Source organism: Pleuronectes platessa, chromosome 17 (assembly GCF_947347685.1).
Source record: "Pleuronectes platessa chromosome 17, fPlePla1.1, whole genome shotgun sequence".
NCBI lineage: Eukaryota > Metazoa > Chordata > Actinopteri > Pleuronectiformes > Pleuronectidae > Pleuronectes > Pleuronectes platessa.
The window spans coordinates 20,056,592-20,072,746 of record NC_070642.1 but is presented as its reverse complement, the minus strand read 5'-3'; the positions used below and the strand labels follow the sequence as shown (position 1 = coordinate 20,072,746).

Sequence of the window (16,155 nt, the reverse complement as noted above, 5' to 3'; positions counted from 1 at the left end):
AGGCGCTGGTCAGGATCGACACGGTGGAGACCCAGCAGGCGGCGGAGTGGACTGTCCTCCCAGAGACGGGGACGGTACCGGGACAGGATGTGGACAAGTCGTGGTCTGAGCCCCCTGTGGAGAAGAAGAAGCTGATGAGAGACATGCACAGGGAAAACAAAGACGAGGAACAACTGATGGGAAAGGAGCAGATGAAGGAGGAGTTCACTCCTATGGAGACATGTGGGCCAAAGACTTGGGATGATTCTCCACAGTGGGGGGGAACACAGGAGGAGGAGCATGGCGCTCCATGTGGCAAAGAAGAGGAGTCAGAGTCCAAAAGGAGAAGGCTGGATGAGGAGAAAGACACAGAGACGCAGAAAGAGGAACTAACGTGGAGGTGTGAGGAGCAGAGAGGAAGAGGGAGAGAAGAAGAGGAGGAGAAGAAGAAGAGCTTGGTCCAGAGGAGATCTGCTTTGTCAGGAGAACTGATGGAAATCAAAGGAGAAGCTGAGAGTTTGAGGCTGAACGAGCCGACCCTGCCTGCTCTGCAGAGGAGGTACAACACTCACCTGGATCCAAATCACACTAATGTACTCTCTGTAACTTCCCTATGTGGGTGGAACTGTTAACTGATGAACTTTACTGCATCAGAATGAGGATGTTTCTGATATTTATGTCTAAACCTTTGAGAAAACAATGAATTAACATCCAACAAACATATGAGCATTAAACCCAACACATCACCCCTCAATTATAGATATATTAAAACCCAGAATGGAATTTATTTTGTATTTTAATCACATTTCTCCCAAAAGTCACAGACATATGTAGTTTTTTTTATATCATCCAGATCTAAACATTGTCCTGCAATGTTCCTCTCTCTGAGCTTATTAAAACGAAACTAATAAACATTATGCAATGCTCATAATTCAAACCTACCTCCACATGCTGTTTTCTCACGATGTGCAACCTCCTGACACACTGATGCTGGTGTCACCCCCCTCAGGTCACGTGACCTGACGGAGCTGGACAGTCGTCTCTCCGGCCTCGTCCCTGAGCTGCGTCACCTTCAGGACGTGAGTCCGAGCCCCGAGGTGGAGGACGTCTGGGAAGAGGCAACAAGAGCTGTGACCGAACGGTAACAAGTTAAATAAACGCAGTCTGCTTCTCTCACTGTAGTTGTGTTGCCTTTCTGTAAGTTGTGTGTTGTGTGTGTGTGGATAACAAACAGGCTGGAGCGGTGCTGTGTGCTCACCGAGCTGCTGAAGAGGTTTCAGAGCGTTCGTGGGGAGCTGCGTGGAACACTGCACAAAGCAGAAGGAACCATCGGGGAACAGGCCTCCTACATGGGGAGGGAGAACCTGCACAGACTACACTCCAAGGTACCACATGAACTTTGACCTCTGCTGTGACTCAGGGTCTTTGCATTGACAGACATACACCACAGCCTTTATGTTTGTGTGTGTGTGTGTGTGTGTGTGTGTTCTCTCAGGTTCAGGAAACTAAATGTCAGCTGACCAGCCTTGGGGGGGGCGTGGAGGAGGTCCGGAGCGTCTGCAGACAGATTCACACTCACCTCCGTCAGACGCCCGAGTGCAACGTCCTCCAGTTTGAGAGCGAGGCCAATTCTCTCATGGACGGCTGGCTGGATGTGAGACACTTTGAACTATCGACTCACTATTAAAGGGTGTTTCACAGATATTTCACACAAAAAAATCTGAATTTTGAGGTTTTAAAAATAGATACCATGAAATGTATAGTTTGTCAAACCTCTTATGGTCATTCAATTGAACAGTTATGTATTTTCTCACTAATTAAAACCACAGTTATTAAAGCAGAACTAACCACCTTCTTTGTTTTATGTGAGGATGATCTCATGAATGATCAAATTAAGCTTCTAGTGGGTATTAACATGAGTAAATATTCACGTTTTGTGATATTTGGCTGAGTCTGGTGCTATAAGACAACATCTCACTTCCTTGCAGATTTCAGAAAGAACCGATTCCCACCTGGAGAACTTGCACCTCTGCCTGACTCTGTGGGATGGAGTCCTCCAGCTCGGGGGGGAGGTGGACAAGTGGACGGCCGATAAATTAACAGCGTTCGCTCAGTGTCCCTCCTTTCAGTCTGAGGACGACATCCACACACTCCAGGTAAAAACAGATTTTTAGTACAGTTAAATAATCTCCAGGTTTCTACATTTCCTTTAAATAACAATAACCTCGTTCTCACTGTCCCCAGAATGAGATTTGGACCCAGGAGAAGATCGTGGAGCGTTTCCAACGAAGAACCACAGAGATCCAGACGCTGCTTCAAAGCACTGAGCCCCCGCTGGAGCTGCAGGTGAAGCATGAGGCTCTTTATTCAGCTGTTCATGTTTCAGGCTGATATCAAACTGCCAGGATGGACAGAAGAGAAGGAACTGAACTGAAACACCACTGTTCTTGATATGCAGTGTTTTTTACATGCTTGGAGTCACAGTGTCTTGTCCGTCTCTCTGTTGATCTTGCCTCGTCTAGGTGGTGGAGACCCAGATGAGGAAGAAGCTGGAGCAGCTGAAGGAGCTTGTCTTTGAGGCTGAGGACGTTTACAGGCAGACGGTGGCTGCTAAGGGACACATCACTGCCAGGATGTCCGACTGCTTCACGTCCCTGCAGAAGATCCGGGACTCCCTCCTCTCTCTCCGTGGATCAGATGTGGCAGCAGTGCTCGCAAAACTTAAAGTAGGAGGGAGAACATAAAATAATATGATTTAAATAATATATTTGTTATCTTCACACTTAAACTTTATCATATTATCCTGCATATGCACGTGTTACATTCTTATTTTGAAGATGCTTTGTGGAAGTGGAAGTATTTTATGTGCAAATACTCAAAGGACATTTCTATCAACTCCTTTCCTATATTTATAAATATAGGTGTTAAAAGTAAACATAATCAACACCCCCTCAACATCTTTTCACTTGGTTTCTCCCGGGAACCTTTCATTTGGTGTTTGGGCCCCTGGGGAATAATTTCGCCCGAACACCCTGAGGAGGAAACAGACATAACAACAGAGAGAAGTCACCAAACAAATAAATATGTGTTGCTCTTACTTCCTCTCTGCAGGATCTGTGTCTGCAGCTCCAGGCCCAGGATGAGCAGGCAGAGAGTCTTCTGGAGGATCTGAGTATCTTGAGCTCAGTCTCCAGTCCAGATGTTCTTCAGAGTCTGTCTGCAGAGGTGATGCAGCTGCAGGAGGAAGTGAGGAGCTCACATCAGCTCTTCTCTGAGGTGGAAGAACAGACTCAGCGGAACATCCAGGATCTCGACAGGTGCCAGTTTCAAAAAGCTTTTTCCATTAATCTGTGTAAATTTGTACATTTAATGTGTAAAGATTTACAAATCAGCAGTAGAACTGTAATATAATCTATGTCGTCTTACCTGTGTAGCATGAAATAAACTCATCACTCAATTTAACAAGCTGCTCAGCTGGTGTTTCTGGTGACTGTTCAGATGCTTTCACTTTTTAAAATGATCATCCAGTAGCTTCTATTTGGCTTTCATTCAGACGTGAACCTGCACAAAGAGACAAAACAGGCAGAACCTGAACTGAATATACAAAAGAGTCTGAAAGAAGGATCGACTGTGATCACTGGAGAAAGTAGAAAATATATTTACTGTACAACATTTAACCATGAGAGGACCTTTCTGTCTTCCTCTGTCTGTTGCTCTCATTTTCTCACGTTAATGTACAGCAGCTTGTGCATATTGTTCACGAGTGTGACTGTGTGAGTCCTGCATTCATGTTGTGTGTGTGTGTGTGCGTGTGTGTGTATGTGTGTTTGTCGCAGGCTGCAGAGGGAGAGCGAGCATTTGGAGCAATGGCTGCAAGTCGCTGAGGAAACAGCAGCGAAGGACGAGGATGTTAGTCTCCAGCAAGAAGAAGAACTTCAACTCAGGTTAAAAATCATATTCTGTTTGAATGCATGTAATGTACAATGTGCTCTTTTTGAAATCCTGTAGAAAATAAGATATAAACTTGGATTCATGAGGCGTTATCAAGAAATGTGAGAGGAGTATTTAGGTTGAAGCAAGTTTAATGACTTCAACAATAATACAACAATATTAGATCATCAATCATTCCATATGCAAATCTGTCTGCACATGAAAACAACATTTATTATTGATATGATAATATAATCTATAACGATGGCAGGGTATTTTCTTGTATTAAAGAGGGGTATGCACAAATGCACCAATATTAATATAGAGGCAGATTTGCTCAGTTACACCCATTGATACTATAATAAATTTAATAATTATTATTTATATCCAATTGTATTGTGATTTAATTAAACCAGAAAGATGGAAAGAGGCAGAAAAGTCTGTAAAAGTAAATCAGCGATGAAGTGAAGAAATAAACAGCAGCTCTACTTTGAAATCAGAAACACTAGAGCAACATTCAGGGTGAGTTGTTGTGAATGAGATGGAAAACTATAAATTGAGATATATTTAATGACACAATCCTATTTTCCCCATTAAAAGTTCAATCAAATCAGGTAAAAAACATTAAAATATGTAGTTTTTCAATGTGAAACTTTGTTTATTGAGTGGAGGTGAACTTTTATCCTCCTGAGCTGCAAGGCTGTGACAGATTTTCTTCTCCTCCACTTACTCTATCTATCACATCAGTATTCAACCTTGGCCCTGACAGGGACTAACCTTCATTTTTTTTTTGCTCCCTCATTAACATTTGAAAGAATAAAAAAAACTGCAGCCAAACGACAACTCCCTTTTTCTCTCTGCAGGGCGAGGACCGAGCTCCTCCGCCAGCTCCTGTCGTCCCTACAAAGCAGTAACCTTCAGGAGTCTGCGCTGGTGCACGGAGGAAGCAAACTGCTGGAGCGATGCAACTTCCACGCCGACAGACTACAAGGCACCGAGGAGCAGCCGCGCTCGCCGAGCAGGGAGGAAGAATCTGCACCGTCCTCGCTCGGAGATCTGAGGAAACCTGTTGATGCTCCACTCGGTGAAAGCTCCAGTTCCCAGTGTCCTGTAGAGCAGAGGATTCAGTTTGCTCAAGTAAGAAAACTTCACCCACACACGCAAAACACATCTGAACTTGATCTACTGAAGGTGAAGTGCTCCTCAAATACTTCAGTCTGATTCAAGTATCAAGACATTCTGCAATAAAGCATGTTGTGAATGGGTGTGATTACAGAAACGTGTGGAATCACCTCAGGGTGTGGTCCCACTGATCTGTTGTTTCTTTACCTCTACATTTGTTCCTACTTGTCTCAAACTGAGGAGTGTCTGCTCGTTGTGTAGACTGATGTTGTGATGACTGGAATTCACACAAACTCGTCTGTTTGTTGTACTGGAAAAATCATAGAGACATTTAAACTGCGTGGAAAGTCATATCACATCAATGCCCCCATTTTATTCAGAGTGAACTTCCAGGTTAAACAGCTTGTGGAGCTTGGTTTGGTCCATGAAGGGATCATGTGGTTTTCAGAGAGAGTTTCATTCATTCCTGTAGAAGGCCTCTGACTCTGTTTCCCCTGACATGTCCTCAGGATGCATGTTGCCACCTCGAGGAGCGTCGGAGTGATGATGAACATTTGGTTCTCTTCACATTGACCTCCCAGCAGAACAGGATGTCGGCCAGTCAAGCCCAGAAGGGAAGCTCCTCTGCACTTGTCACTGATGCACCAGCTCTGGAGGTGATATCCATAAAGTGAACTGACCTCTTAAATCATGAATAAGCTGTTGTGCATCTTTTATATCATATTCCTTTCTAGATTTAAACAATGAATCTATGTAAAGTAACTGTTTAAGCCTGATTCTCTGATTTCCAGGTGTCACCACAAGAAGTAACCGACTTAGAAAAGGACACTTTGCAACTTGAAATGCTGAAGGACACTTGTGCCGCCGAGGACCAAACCAGTTTGTCCCAGCAAGACTGCGACCAGCAAAACCACAAGAGGGCACTAGACAGCAGCGTTGGAGAGCAGCTGGCCCCACTCACAGGAAACAGCAGCAGGGTTCAACGAGTGAAGGAAGACGTCTCCTGCGTTCAGACAGCTTTGAAAGACCTGTCTGGAAAAGTTGGAAAACTGTTTGTGAACCATGACGTGTTCCCCGACACGAGCCAGCTCCGACAGCAGTGGAGCACGATCCAGGTGAAGTGGAAGATCTGTTAAAATGTGGATTTACCCTATTTTAATTGGTTTATGAATGAAATCTCATGACAGCTGATGATATCTTCAATCCCCAAACACACATGTCCCTCTCTCTCAGGACTTCGATGACAGGTTGTCCTCGTGGGCTGCGAGAGTTCACGTGCTGCAGGAGATTGGAGAGTCCGGCGCCGCACAAGAAATGCTTCCTGCAGATGTCATGTTGGACATTGATGGAGCTGTTGAAGACCTTAACAGGTACTTTACCTTATTCCTGCTTTCACAAACCAAAAGTTGCATTCCTCAGGTTGTGACTTTTGTCTTCCTGTCCTGCAAAATCAAAGAACCACCGTCTATTTGAAAACGCTCTTGCTACACATGCATATAAACAAGTTCTGAATATCACTGGGACTCATCTCCAGCCGGCTTGTTGTCCCTCTTGTGTCCTCTCTGTAGCCTCAGGTCCACTTTCCTGCAGGAGAAGCAGGAGTGTGCTGAACACATTGCTGTCAGGGTGAGGGAGGTCATCAGGCAGCTGCAGCACTGGAGCCAAACGCCACCGCCCAGCCAGGTAATACTCATATCTCTGCTTCCATCCAGGGAGACAATAACATCTGCTCCTGCCTTTGGCATTTAAATAAATCCATTCTGAGCCATATCCAAAATAAAATGAATTTGAAAACTGTACGTATGCTGGACTTTAACTGACCCCCAGGGCCATCGTGTGACTGTGTAGTTCCTCACAAAAACCTGAATCTTATTTGTATAGCGTCAAATCCCACTTTACATTATCTGGCTATCTTTCCAGGATCCCCGGAGATCATCTTGGTTGCACGCCACTTCCTCTCCGGCTTCCGTGACGTCTGTTTTAAAACACGTCTGTGAGAATCACACCTTGGAGCTAGTCTCCTCTGATTTACTTATTGTGAAGTAAATGTCAGAAGAATTATGTGCTTAAAGTCCTTGACAGTATTATTTGATAAAAACGAACTTCAATAGAATTTTGGTGTAAATTAAGACAAAATATGGCTTTCGGGGAAATATTATTACATTTTCAACTTCTGTGCCATATGCTAATAACAAGGTTATTTTGTCATATCTGAAAAAATATAAAATGTCTCTCCCCAGCAGGACTTTTGAGTTTTTTTAAGAACTTAAAATGCCACAGGTCCATTATTCTTCTATTCTTACTGAAATGGGAATAAGTCCTCCTCCTCCTCCTCCTCCTCCTCCTCCTCCTCCTCCTCCTCCTCCTCCTCCTCCTCCTCCTCCTCCTCTGTGTGGCCCGTGGGGAACATGCTGCTCCGTCCTCACAGGGGAGCATGTGGCTCATCTCAGCAAATGTTTTTTTTCTATTACCGATGATCATAAACATGTCGTGACTCATTTTTCCCCATCAGCCTGAAATCTGCAGCTGCCAACAACTCTTCAATCCGACCGCACGGTTAATAAATTGCTGTCAATGATTTGACATGATAATCATTTACTGATGTTAAAATGTAAAAATTACCGAGCAAACTTTACAGATTAAATCTCAGTGCTTTATGAAAAGAAAAGATTTGAGCTAAATTCCTAATATCCTAATTGTCTTTTAGCCGTGATAGACACTTTATTTATTACATAGTCACCGAGTCCAGACTGAAGTATATCAGCAAATAATAGATTGATTTGCTGAATTGTCTTTTCTGTGATGATTAATCAAACTGATTTGATGATTTCCTGACTTTTAACTTTGACATTCTTGGTTTTCAGTGAAATATCATCTAACTAGTCGATGGATATTGATCAATAATCATGTTATCATGTTCTCCAGAGGATGAATTCTTGTTGATTTCTCATTTCTCACAAATTTGTATTTTGTCCAACGTTAAAAATGATTAAATCTCAACCTGCTGACCAAGTTTAAACCTGAGCATGGAAAGCTTCCTGCCCGCCAAGCATCAGTCTGTTGACATGTTGTCATTGTGAACATGATGCAAAGTACAGTTTCACTCAACTTCACACAGCTTCAACATACCAGGCATTCCAAAGTGTTAGAGCACAGACGGTGTCGGTTGTTGCGACACCACAACAATAGTTGTCACTGTCCTTTTGGTCAGTGATTTTAAAAACAAGATGTCTCTGCTGGAGTTTGACATGTGTCTGTGCTCTGGCAGGCCGCTCTGGATGAAGGTTTGCAGCTGAGACGACATCTCCTCTCCGTGCTCTCGGGCAAAGATTTTCTCCTAAATTGTTTTGGAACAAACGTCTGGACGGAGCTGGAGGAAACTGCTTCAGCCGCTCTCAGGGGAAGCACATGTGCACTTGAAGGCCCGTCTAAAAGCCCGGTGAGTTTCTTTTCAGCCTCAGAATCTCACGGTACAAAGCGTCGATGGCCGTGTTCTACTGTGAGGTTCATGTTTTTCATTCAATGTCCCGGGTTGCACAGGTGAGTCCAGGTCGTGGCGAAGTGGAACTGGACGACAAAGAGACGGCAGGAGGAACTTGTGAAAGGGACGCACCTCATGCAGCGGATGAGACGTGTCCCCCAGAGTGTCCTTCCCCCTCTGCCACAGACGAGGACAATTCTAACCACAGAATAAGAACCACCGGCGATTTCTGCACTCTAGAAAAACAGCCTCCCTCCACCGAGCCTTTCAGAAACACTAATGAAGAAGCTGAGAATATTTCCACTAGTTTTATACCAACAGCCAAACAAGATGCCTTATTATCTACTCAAGTCCAAAAGGTCCCTGAGGTTTTTAAAGCAGAAATCCAACAGTTTACGTCTCATCCACCAGAAATAGACTCGAGAACTGATCTGAGGCCAAATGATGATATTGAAAACATTGATAGCAGAACAGAGTCCGGTTCACTTCGGTGTGAGAACCCTGAACCATCGAATCAAGACTCTCCCTCGACCCTGGACTCAAACCCGTCACCGCACTGTGACACGTCCGTGGCAGCACAGCACAGTGACGTCCTTTCTTCTGCCACAGAAATAGTCTCTGGATGTTTAGCGGCACAGTCAAACACGTTTATGGGATTCACCGCTGCTGCTCGAGAACAAGAGAAACCCTGTGAGGACCCAAGTGGGACACCAGTGAAAGGGTTTACTGGTATATTGGACAGGGAGACAAGTGACGGGCAGTTCACTGAGGAAACATCGGAACAGCTCTCAACACTCATCAGTGTTAAAACAGTCAAAACAAACCTGAAATGCTATTATTCAAAGAGGCCGAAATCCAATGTGTGTCAAGTGGCCGACTCCCTGTTAGAAAACCCATTCACGTCAATGAGCACAGATTTAGAGGAGGTGCAATCTACCAGTGCAGAATTATCAGGAGCCCATGAAGCAGAAACAACTGATCTGGGGACAGCGAGCGCAGGTAGAGGACGAGCAGAGTCCAAACACTCCGAGGTGCCGGAGAGTGGAGAGGACGCTTCGCTGCTGGAAGGACAGAGTGAATCAAAGTTACCTGTCTCACTGGAGGACATGATGCTGACACAGGGACAGGTGGGGTTCTTCTTCTTCTTTACTAAAAATCATCTTTGAATTTCACTGTAGAATTAGGGTCAGAAGAAGTTATCTTAACCCTGATATTAATCCAATATCAATCTCTAATAAAGTTTAGTGTATGAAATTAACAGGTTTTATGGAAACAATTTGCAGGTATTTGGATTATTCTGATAAAATATTCATGTATCTCTCAATGACTCTGAAACAAAGGTCGAAGGTCATTTCGTCTTACATCTTACACCTCTAGGCCACAATGAAGTCCGGTTTCAAAATGATAACAACAGCTGCTTTCCAGATTTGAATAAAAGCAGAGAAACAGAAGCTGAAAGAAGTTAGTTGAGCTCCGCAGATTTTAAGAGGTTTAAAGAAGTTTGTCCTCTGAGCAGGCAGACGTCCACAGGTGTCCCAGATGAAGTCACACTCCTTGGCATCTTAAATATTCACTTATCAAACATGACATTTACTAAACCATCCTCCTTTTCCTTTGTCGTACCCTCGTGGCAAAGTGGGGGTGTGTTAAATGTTTCTGACATTTTGCAACCGTTAATTTATCCCCGAGTTTTGTCCTTCGTCAGCCGGGAACTCGCCGGCCTTCAGTGCGTTTGTTCCTCTCACCATTTGGCATTTGAATGTCATAATTCAAACGCATGTTCAGTCCAGTTATAGAGTTTTATTAAATTCTTTCGGAAACATGTTGATCCAGTTGAAAGGAAAAACTGTGGATCCGGATCAGGGGGCCGACCGAAGAACGCGTTTCCTTCTTTAACATTAATTGTGTAAATCTTTCGGTTAAATATTCAAACATTAGAAGGTTGGTATTGATAAGTGTGTGTTATTTCGTGGATCTTGTGGATTTATATGTGGTGTCATGGGGGTGTAGGTTTTTGTAAGGTAACAAAAAAGAGCTGGAAACATGTTTAAAAATGTGTTTTCCTGCTGTAGCAAGTGAAAAAATTAGCATAAAAGACCTATAACCCCCGGACACATGATAAACTGCCTCTTACAAAATAATTGGATGAAGAACCCTCTGCCACAAAACACACAATTACAGTGAAAGCAAATTTACTTTGACTTTAAACCCTCAGTCGGGTCAGAAAATCGATCAAATATCCTTTTAAAAAAACTAAAATAAACTTTGCGAGTGCTAATTCAGACACGGTGAGTTTACGATGTTCTTTTTTTCCTGGCGCCTGCTGTGTGCGTACACTCAGTCCGCAGGAGCTCCAAGGACAAATCGTTAATCAGCTACAGAAATGGAATAAAGGCAAAAATAAAGACGACAAGGAAGAATTATTTGAACAGCAAACAAGTTCAACAGTAACATCATTAAAAAACAACGAAGGAAGTACAAATATTCACTGCCAGCGGAAAATACAGCGTGAGACAGAAAACGTTACATCTTTACAACGTGGTATTAATATGATTTTACCTCGTTCAAATATGGCAAATATACAAATATCTGCAGAGACAGTATCTTTATTTCAACCCCTCTCTCTGTCACTTCAGAGTTCTTCTGTCTCTAGATATGTTTCGATCGTACAAGCCAGCAAATTGCTTTTGGAGGAATTTCTTAGCAACAACCTGTCATTATTTTCACTAATAACACACAATGACTGTCCTAAAGTGCTCCTTGTATTTAATAGGAGATTTAACTGTGCTGCACTGAGGAGTGTGTATAACAGACAGCTTCCACCTCACAGTTTGTCTAAACTAACTTTGTTTTGAAAGAACATGTTTCTGATGGTGTTTCCAGTACAACAAGATTTTAAAAGATGCAGAAATGTATTTTATTGATGTCACTTTCTTTAATTTCCCCTTATTATCCCTTCATCCATAATTTATACAACTTATCCTTAAGGGACGCAAGAGGTACTGGAGCCAATTTCCCATTTTAGGTATATTAATATATATAGATTACATTTATTCTCTGCCACTTTCAAGTTTTGCGTTTTTCCCAAGTACCTTATTGTTTGCAGCACTTACAGTATGAGAAACCTATATTTGTAATTCCCACGTAGGCAGCACAGCAGCCTATGATATTTAATTGAATACCTGTTCAAATCCTCTCTCGCTCCACCTACACCACACGTCTTCTTCATGCCTAAGACACTTTAAAAGGCGCCTCCCCTGTTGGTGGTGCCATGAACCCAGCAGTTCATGTCATGTTTTGGTGTTTTTTCCTCGTCTAACCAAGTTGTAACACATGTCACTTCTTCATACACGTATGGGAGGCAGCGTTTTGTAGATGAACAGACAAAGTCCTTCTCCCTCAGGGCAAGCTGCTCCCTACTCAGGCACATTCTTGAGTTTACTGCACTGACTCGCCAGGCCACTGCCGGGGAGAGAACAGGAAGCTCTGTCATTATCTGTAGGTAAACACAGGAAAGAAGAAAGGTAAAATGTGACACCACCCTCTGTCTTGTGCTTAGTCTCAGAAGCACGGAGGCACGGAGCCTGTGAGGACGGAGCCGGGTTTGTCAGCTGATCTGGGAGCAGCCGGGGAGGCGATGGCGTCCCACGAACACAGATCCACCATGCAGGATATTTTCTCTGAGATACAGAGCTTGGTGGAAAGAAGTAACATAATAAACGTGAGTATCAACTGGTTTTAAATGAATGAATCAGCTTCCCCCACCTTACTGGAAGTTACTGCTGGATTTCTGTGTCACAAACCAAGTTGCTTTGAGTTCCAGAATGGATTTTCTAAAAGTATGAACTTCACAGTATTTGTACAAATGTTTAACTTCTAAACTGATTGGAGAAATTATTTATTATTATATATGTATTCATTCTTGGTAGAACAAATCCTTGTTCTGCAATCGTAACCTGAAATTTAGTTTAAAGCATTTTACTATTATATAATAAAAAGTATAATTGTGCAGCTCCATTTGACCAAGAGGGGAAGAAGTCAATTATAAATGCACGGAACAGTGAGCAGATAGGAGCAGCAGTGTTATGACTGATGTCCGTGCAGTCCCATGATGCTGCTGACAGGAAGTTATACAGGAAGGAACCAGAAGATACAATAATTTCCTGCTGGCTCTGATTACCCAGAGTATTCAGTTTGTGTTCGGAATTTCTCCCTCATGTTTATTCAAGAGCGTGGTCTTTTCATTTTGAGAGCATTATTTCTTCATTTCACATTTAGAAAAGCTATCCCTCCTAAAACCCAGCAGCAGCAGCCTGAGGACGAGTCAGACCGAAGCACGAGACATTTGTGCAGCATCAGCGTTTGAATGAAATGAAGAAGCAATGCTCTTAAAATGAGAAGCTCTTGAATAAATGTAGGAGAGAAACTCAATATTTATGACTTTCACTGAAATAGTTTGGTTTCTTCTATTTCTAAAACTTTCCCACAAAAAGTTAAGCAATAAATCAATCAAGCCCAAAGGCAGCTTTATCAAGCAGGTCTCAAAACACGTCTCCCAACAATTTGCTATTGTTATTTTTGTTGTAGAGGACACCACACATTGATTTGAATTGGTACCTGAAGTCCTCTCCTGGGGAACCCGAGATCCGACTGGTACGAACTGTCCAGCGAGTCCTGGCATGTCGATATCAACCAGCTCAGCTCGATGTCACGGCCATGGCCAAACAGCTGGAGGAGGCAGAGGTATGTACAGTAGGTTTTATCCGTAGAGAACCCTCAGATCTGTTCTGAAGCCAGTTGTGTGTCCTGTAGGAGCACAGGTCCTGTGTGCAGGAGCGAGTAGCTACGATGAAAAACGCGAGTGCCGCCAGGGATTGGGACCCGAGTGCCTGGAAGAGAGCTGAAGGCCAGTGTAGCGCCGCCCTGCTGGACGCCTCTGCCACAGTGCAGGTGAAGGCAGCGCAGCTGGATCAGGTCAAACAGTATCACAGGCAGATGAAGATGATGAGAGCTTTCCTGGAGGTTCTGGCTGATGAGAAGGAGAAAATGAGCTTGTGAGTAACCTTTTGATCTAAGTAAGCTTTTGTCGGATCATCATTACTTGGAAGTGTTTGCATATGTGCTTGATGAATGGTACGCTCATGTTTTTCAGAAATGCTTTGGGAAGTAGCTCTGTCCAAGCTGACAAACTTCACGCCCTGCTGCAAACCATGGAGCAGAAGAAAGACCTGATGGAGGAGCTGCTCCACCTCAGTAGCCAGTTATCGGTTCACCTGAGCGATGCTGAAAGTTCAGGTAGTCTTCTTGCCCAGCTTGCAAATGTCCAAGAGGAATGGAGTCTTCTGAAAGGAAGCATCAAGCGAGCGCTGCGACACGCCACAAACGCCACTTCTCAATCCCGCTTTCTTATAAAAGAGGCCGAACAGCTGAAAGCCCAACTGGAGGATCTTCAGAAATCCAACTTTCAGAGCAATGACAGCAAAAGCGCTTTAGAGTTAGTTTGTCTGACCACAGACCTGAAGCTGTATAACCAGCTTTATCTGCACCTACAGTCCCAGTCAGACGCTCTTGTCCATTTCTCCCTGGGCCAGAAGGAGAAGGATGAGATCCAAAGCAATCTTCAGGAGTTGGGGTCCTTGCTTGATGTCACCAAGAGAAAGCTCGACAATTCCACGTGTTGTATTTCTTCAGGCAAGATCAACAGACAATTACAAGACTTGATCATATGGGCCAAACAGGCGGAAAACCACATATCCACTGGGAAAAAGTTAGCTCTCTTCCCTGAGGAGGCTCGTATTCAAATCACTGACATGAAGAAATTTCAGACTGATATTTTGTCCCGACGATCCAAGATGCAAGCTCAAGTTGAGGAGATGAAAGATGTAGCCTCTGTTATGGAGAAGGAGGAAGGTGACCAAGTATTGAAGACAATAGAGGACCTCTATGAAGCCATTAGTGACAGCTTGGATCACGTCCTTGACACAATGAAGAAGCATCTACACAACAGGGAGAAGCTCTTATCCCAACTTGCTCGGATGGAAGCCTGGCTTGCAGAATCCCACGCCACGAGAGACGTCTGGATCCATGTGGAAAATGTCTCCAAAGTTGACGTCCAGATGCTGGAGAGCGAGCTGGCAAGTCACAAATTAGCCACTGAGGAGATCCAGAGCCGCATTAAACTGGTGGAGGCAATGGCGGAAAGTTGCGAGGACATCACGGCGGGATTGAGTCCAGAGGAGAGCCGCTACCTGGTCAACAGACTGTCCGGCCTTTGGACAGAGTTAGACGGACTGCTAGCTCACGAGAGAGCAACCAGCTGGGAACTAGAGGAGCTGATTCATGAGAGAACCTCCTCTGATGAGGAATTATCCACCATCCAGACAAGCTTAAAGAAGATCTCCTCTGATTTGGAGCAGCAGAAGTTCCCTTTGACTCTGGAAACCCTTTCAACCGATGCACATTTGATGCACATGCTAATGGAGAACCAGTGTCAAGTCCAGGAGCTTCAGCACTGCCAAGAGGCCAAGAGAAGTGCCCTGCTCTGCACCATTGGAGAACTGTTAGACAGGTGCAAAACCCTTAGCCTTAATACCTTTGAGCAAGACAAATTTCTGCACCTGAGGAGACAAATGCAGGAATCGAGGGACATTGCCGAAGAGCAAATCTTGCGTGCCAAAGACAAATCGCTCAGTATGGGTGAGCGGTTCAGACTATACCAAATACTCCTAGTTGAACTTCCTCTGGTGAAGACACAGTGTCAAGAGGCAGGGGACCAGCTGGAGGCCATAGCTCAGGAGCTGCACCCAGCTGAGCTTAATTCAGAGAAGCAGAGGATTCTTCACACTGTGGAAACGTTGGTCTCCTGGGAGCTTTCTGTCACAGATGATATCAAACAGCTAGAGGCCAAGCTTCTGCCAGGCCTGCGCTTTTCCTCTGAACTTCCTGCCTTGATGGAGCTCTTCAAAAGGACAAGAGAGGAGTTGGAGGGAGCTGAGCCGGTCAGTCCAGATGAGAAAGCAATAGATGGCGCTCTACGGAGACACTGGGTCATTTGGAGAAATCTGAAGTCTGGGACGAGAGTGTTAGAAGCTCTGGGACGGAGAGAAAAAATTAACCTGAGGAACAACAAGGAGCTTCACTCTCTCAGAGATGCAGCTATGCAAGAATGTCACGTGGGAATGGTAAGCTTAAATATTCTGTTACTCACGTCAAGCTAACTTTGGAATTATGACTTGAATTAGTTGTTCCTCTAAACTGTCCTTTTGTTCAATAGGAGAGTTTATCCCAGGCTCGAGAGTCCTTAAAGGATTACCAGTGGGCCGCTCAAGGAGCAATAGCCTTTCTTCATAATGCCGAGGCCACGTTCTTGTCAGCTCCTGGTGGGTTTTTGGACTGTACCGAGGAGCAGAGACAAACCCGGCAGGCTCTGGAAGCTCTAGAAGATGGATTCCAGGCTCACATCTGCCACCTTGTGGAGCTGCTCCCCCAGCAGCCCTGCCTCTCCCAGCCAGAGGTGGAGCAGCTCCACATCAGCCTCCTCAGCCAGTTGGTGGTGGGAAGAGCTGTACTGGAGGCCCAGGCACAGCTCAGGCTGGAGTCCCTGCAGAGGTATACAGCTGTCTTAAAAACCAGTTCTACACATC

General features: G+C 44.3%; 1 protein-coding gene across 1 annotated transcript in view; it reads left to right on the top strand.

Moving 5' to 3' along the window:
• LOC128459851 (nesprin-2-like) overlaps positions 1 to 16,155 on the top strand; it is a 63,739-nt gene that overhangs the window by 11,299 nt on the left and 36,285 nt on the right. The window contains 21 exon segments of the mRNA XM_053444778.1: positions 3 to 538; positions 989 to 1,120; positions 1,214 to 1,364; positions 1,475 to 1,633; positions 1,968 to 2,135; positions 2,224 to 2,325; positions 2,502 to 2,705; positions 3,091 to 3,296; positions 3,816 to 3,923; positions 4,773 to 5,046; positions 5,541 to 5,687; positions 5,823 to 6,146; positions 6,265 to 6,401; positions 6,600 to 6,714; positions 8,300 to 8,470; positions 8,572 to 9,639; positions 12,072 to 12,233; positions 13,100 to 13,255; positions 13,325 to 13,566; positions 13,665 to 15,693; positions 15,786 to 16,120. Coding sequence (XP_053300753.1) covers positions 3 to 538; positions 989 to 1,120; positions 1,214 to 1,364; positions 1,475 to 1,633; positions 1,968 to 2,135; positions 2,224 to 2,325; positions 2,502 to 2,705; positions 3,091 to 3,296; positions 3,816 to 3,923; positions 4,773 to 5,046; positions 5,541 to 5,687; positions 5,823 to 6,146; positions 6,265 to 6,401; positions 6,600 to 6,714; positions 8,300 to 8,470; positions 8,572 to 9,639; positions 12,072 to 12,233; positions 13,100 to 13,255; positions 13,325 to 13,566; positions 13,665 to 15,693; positions 15,786 to 16,120 — 6,926 coding nt within the window.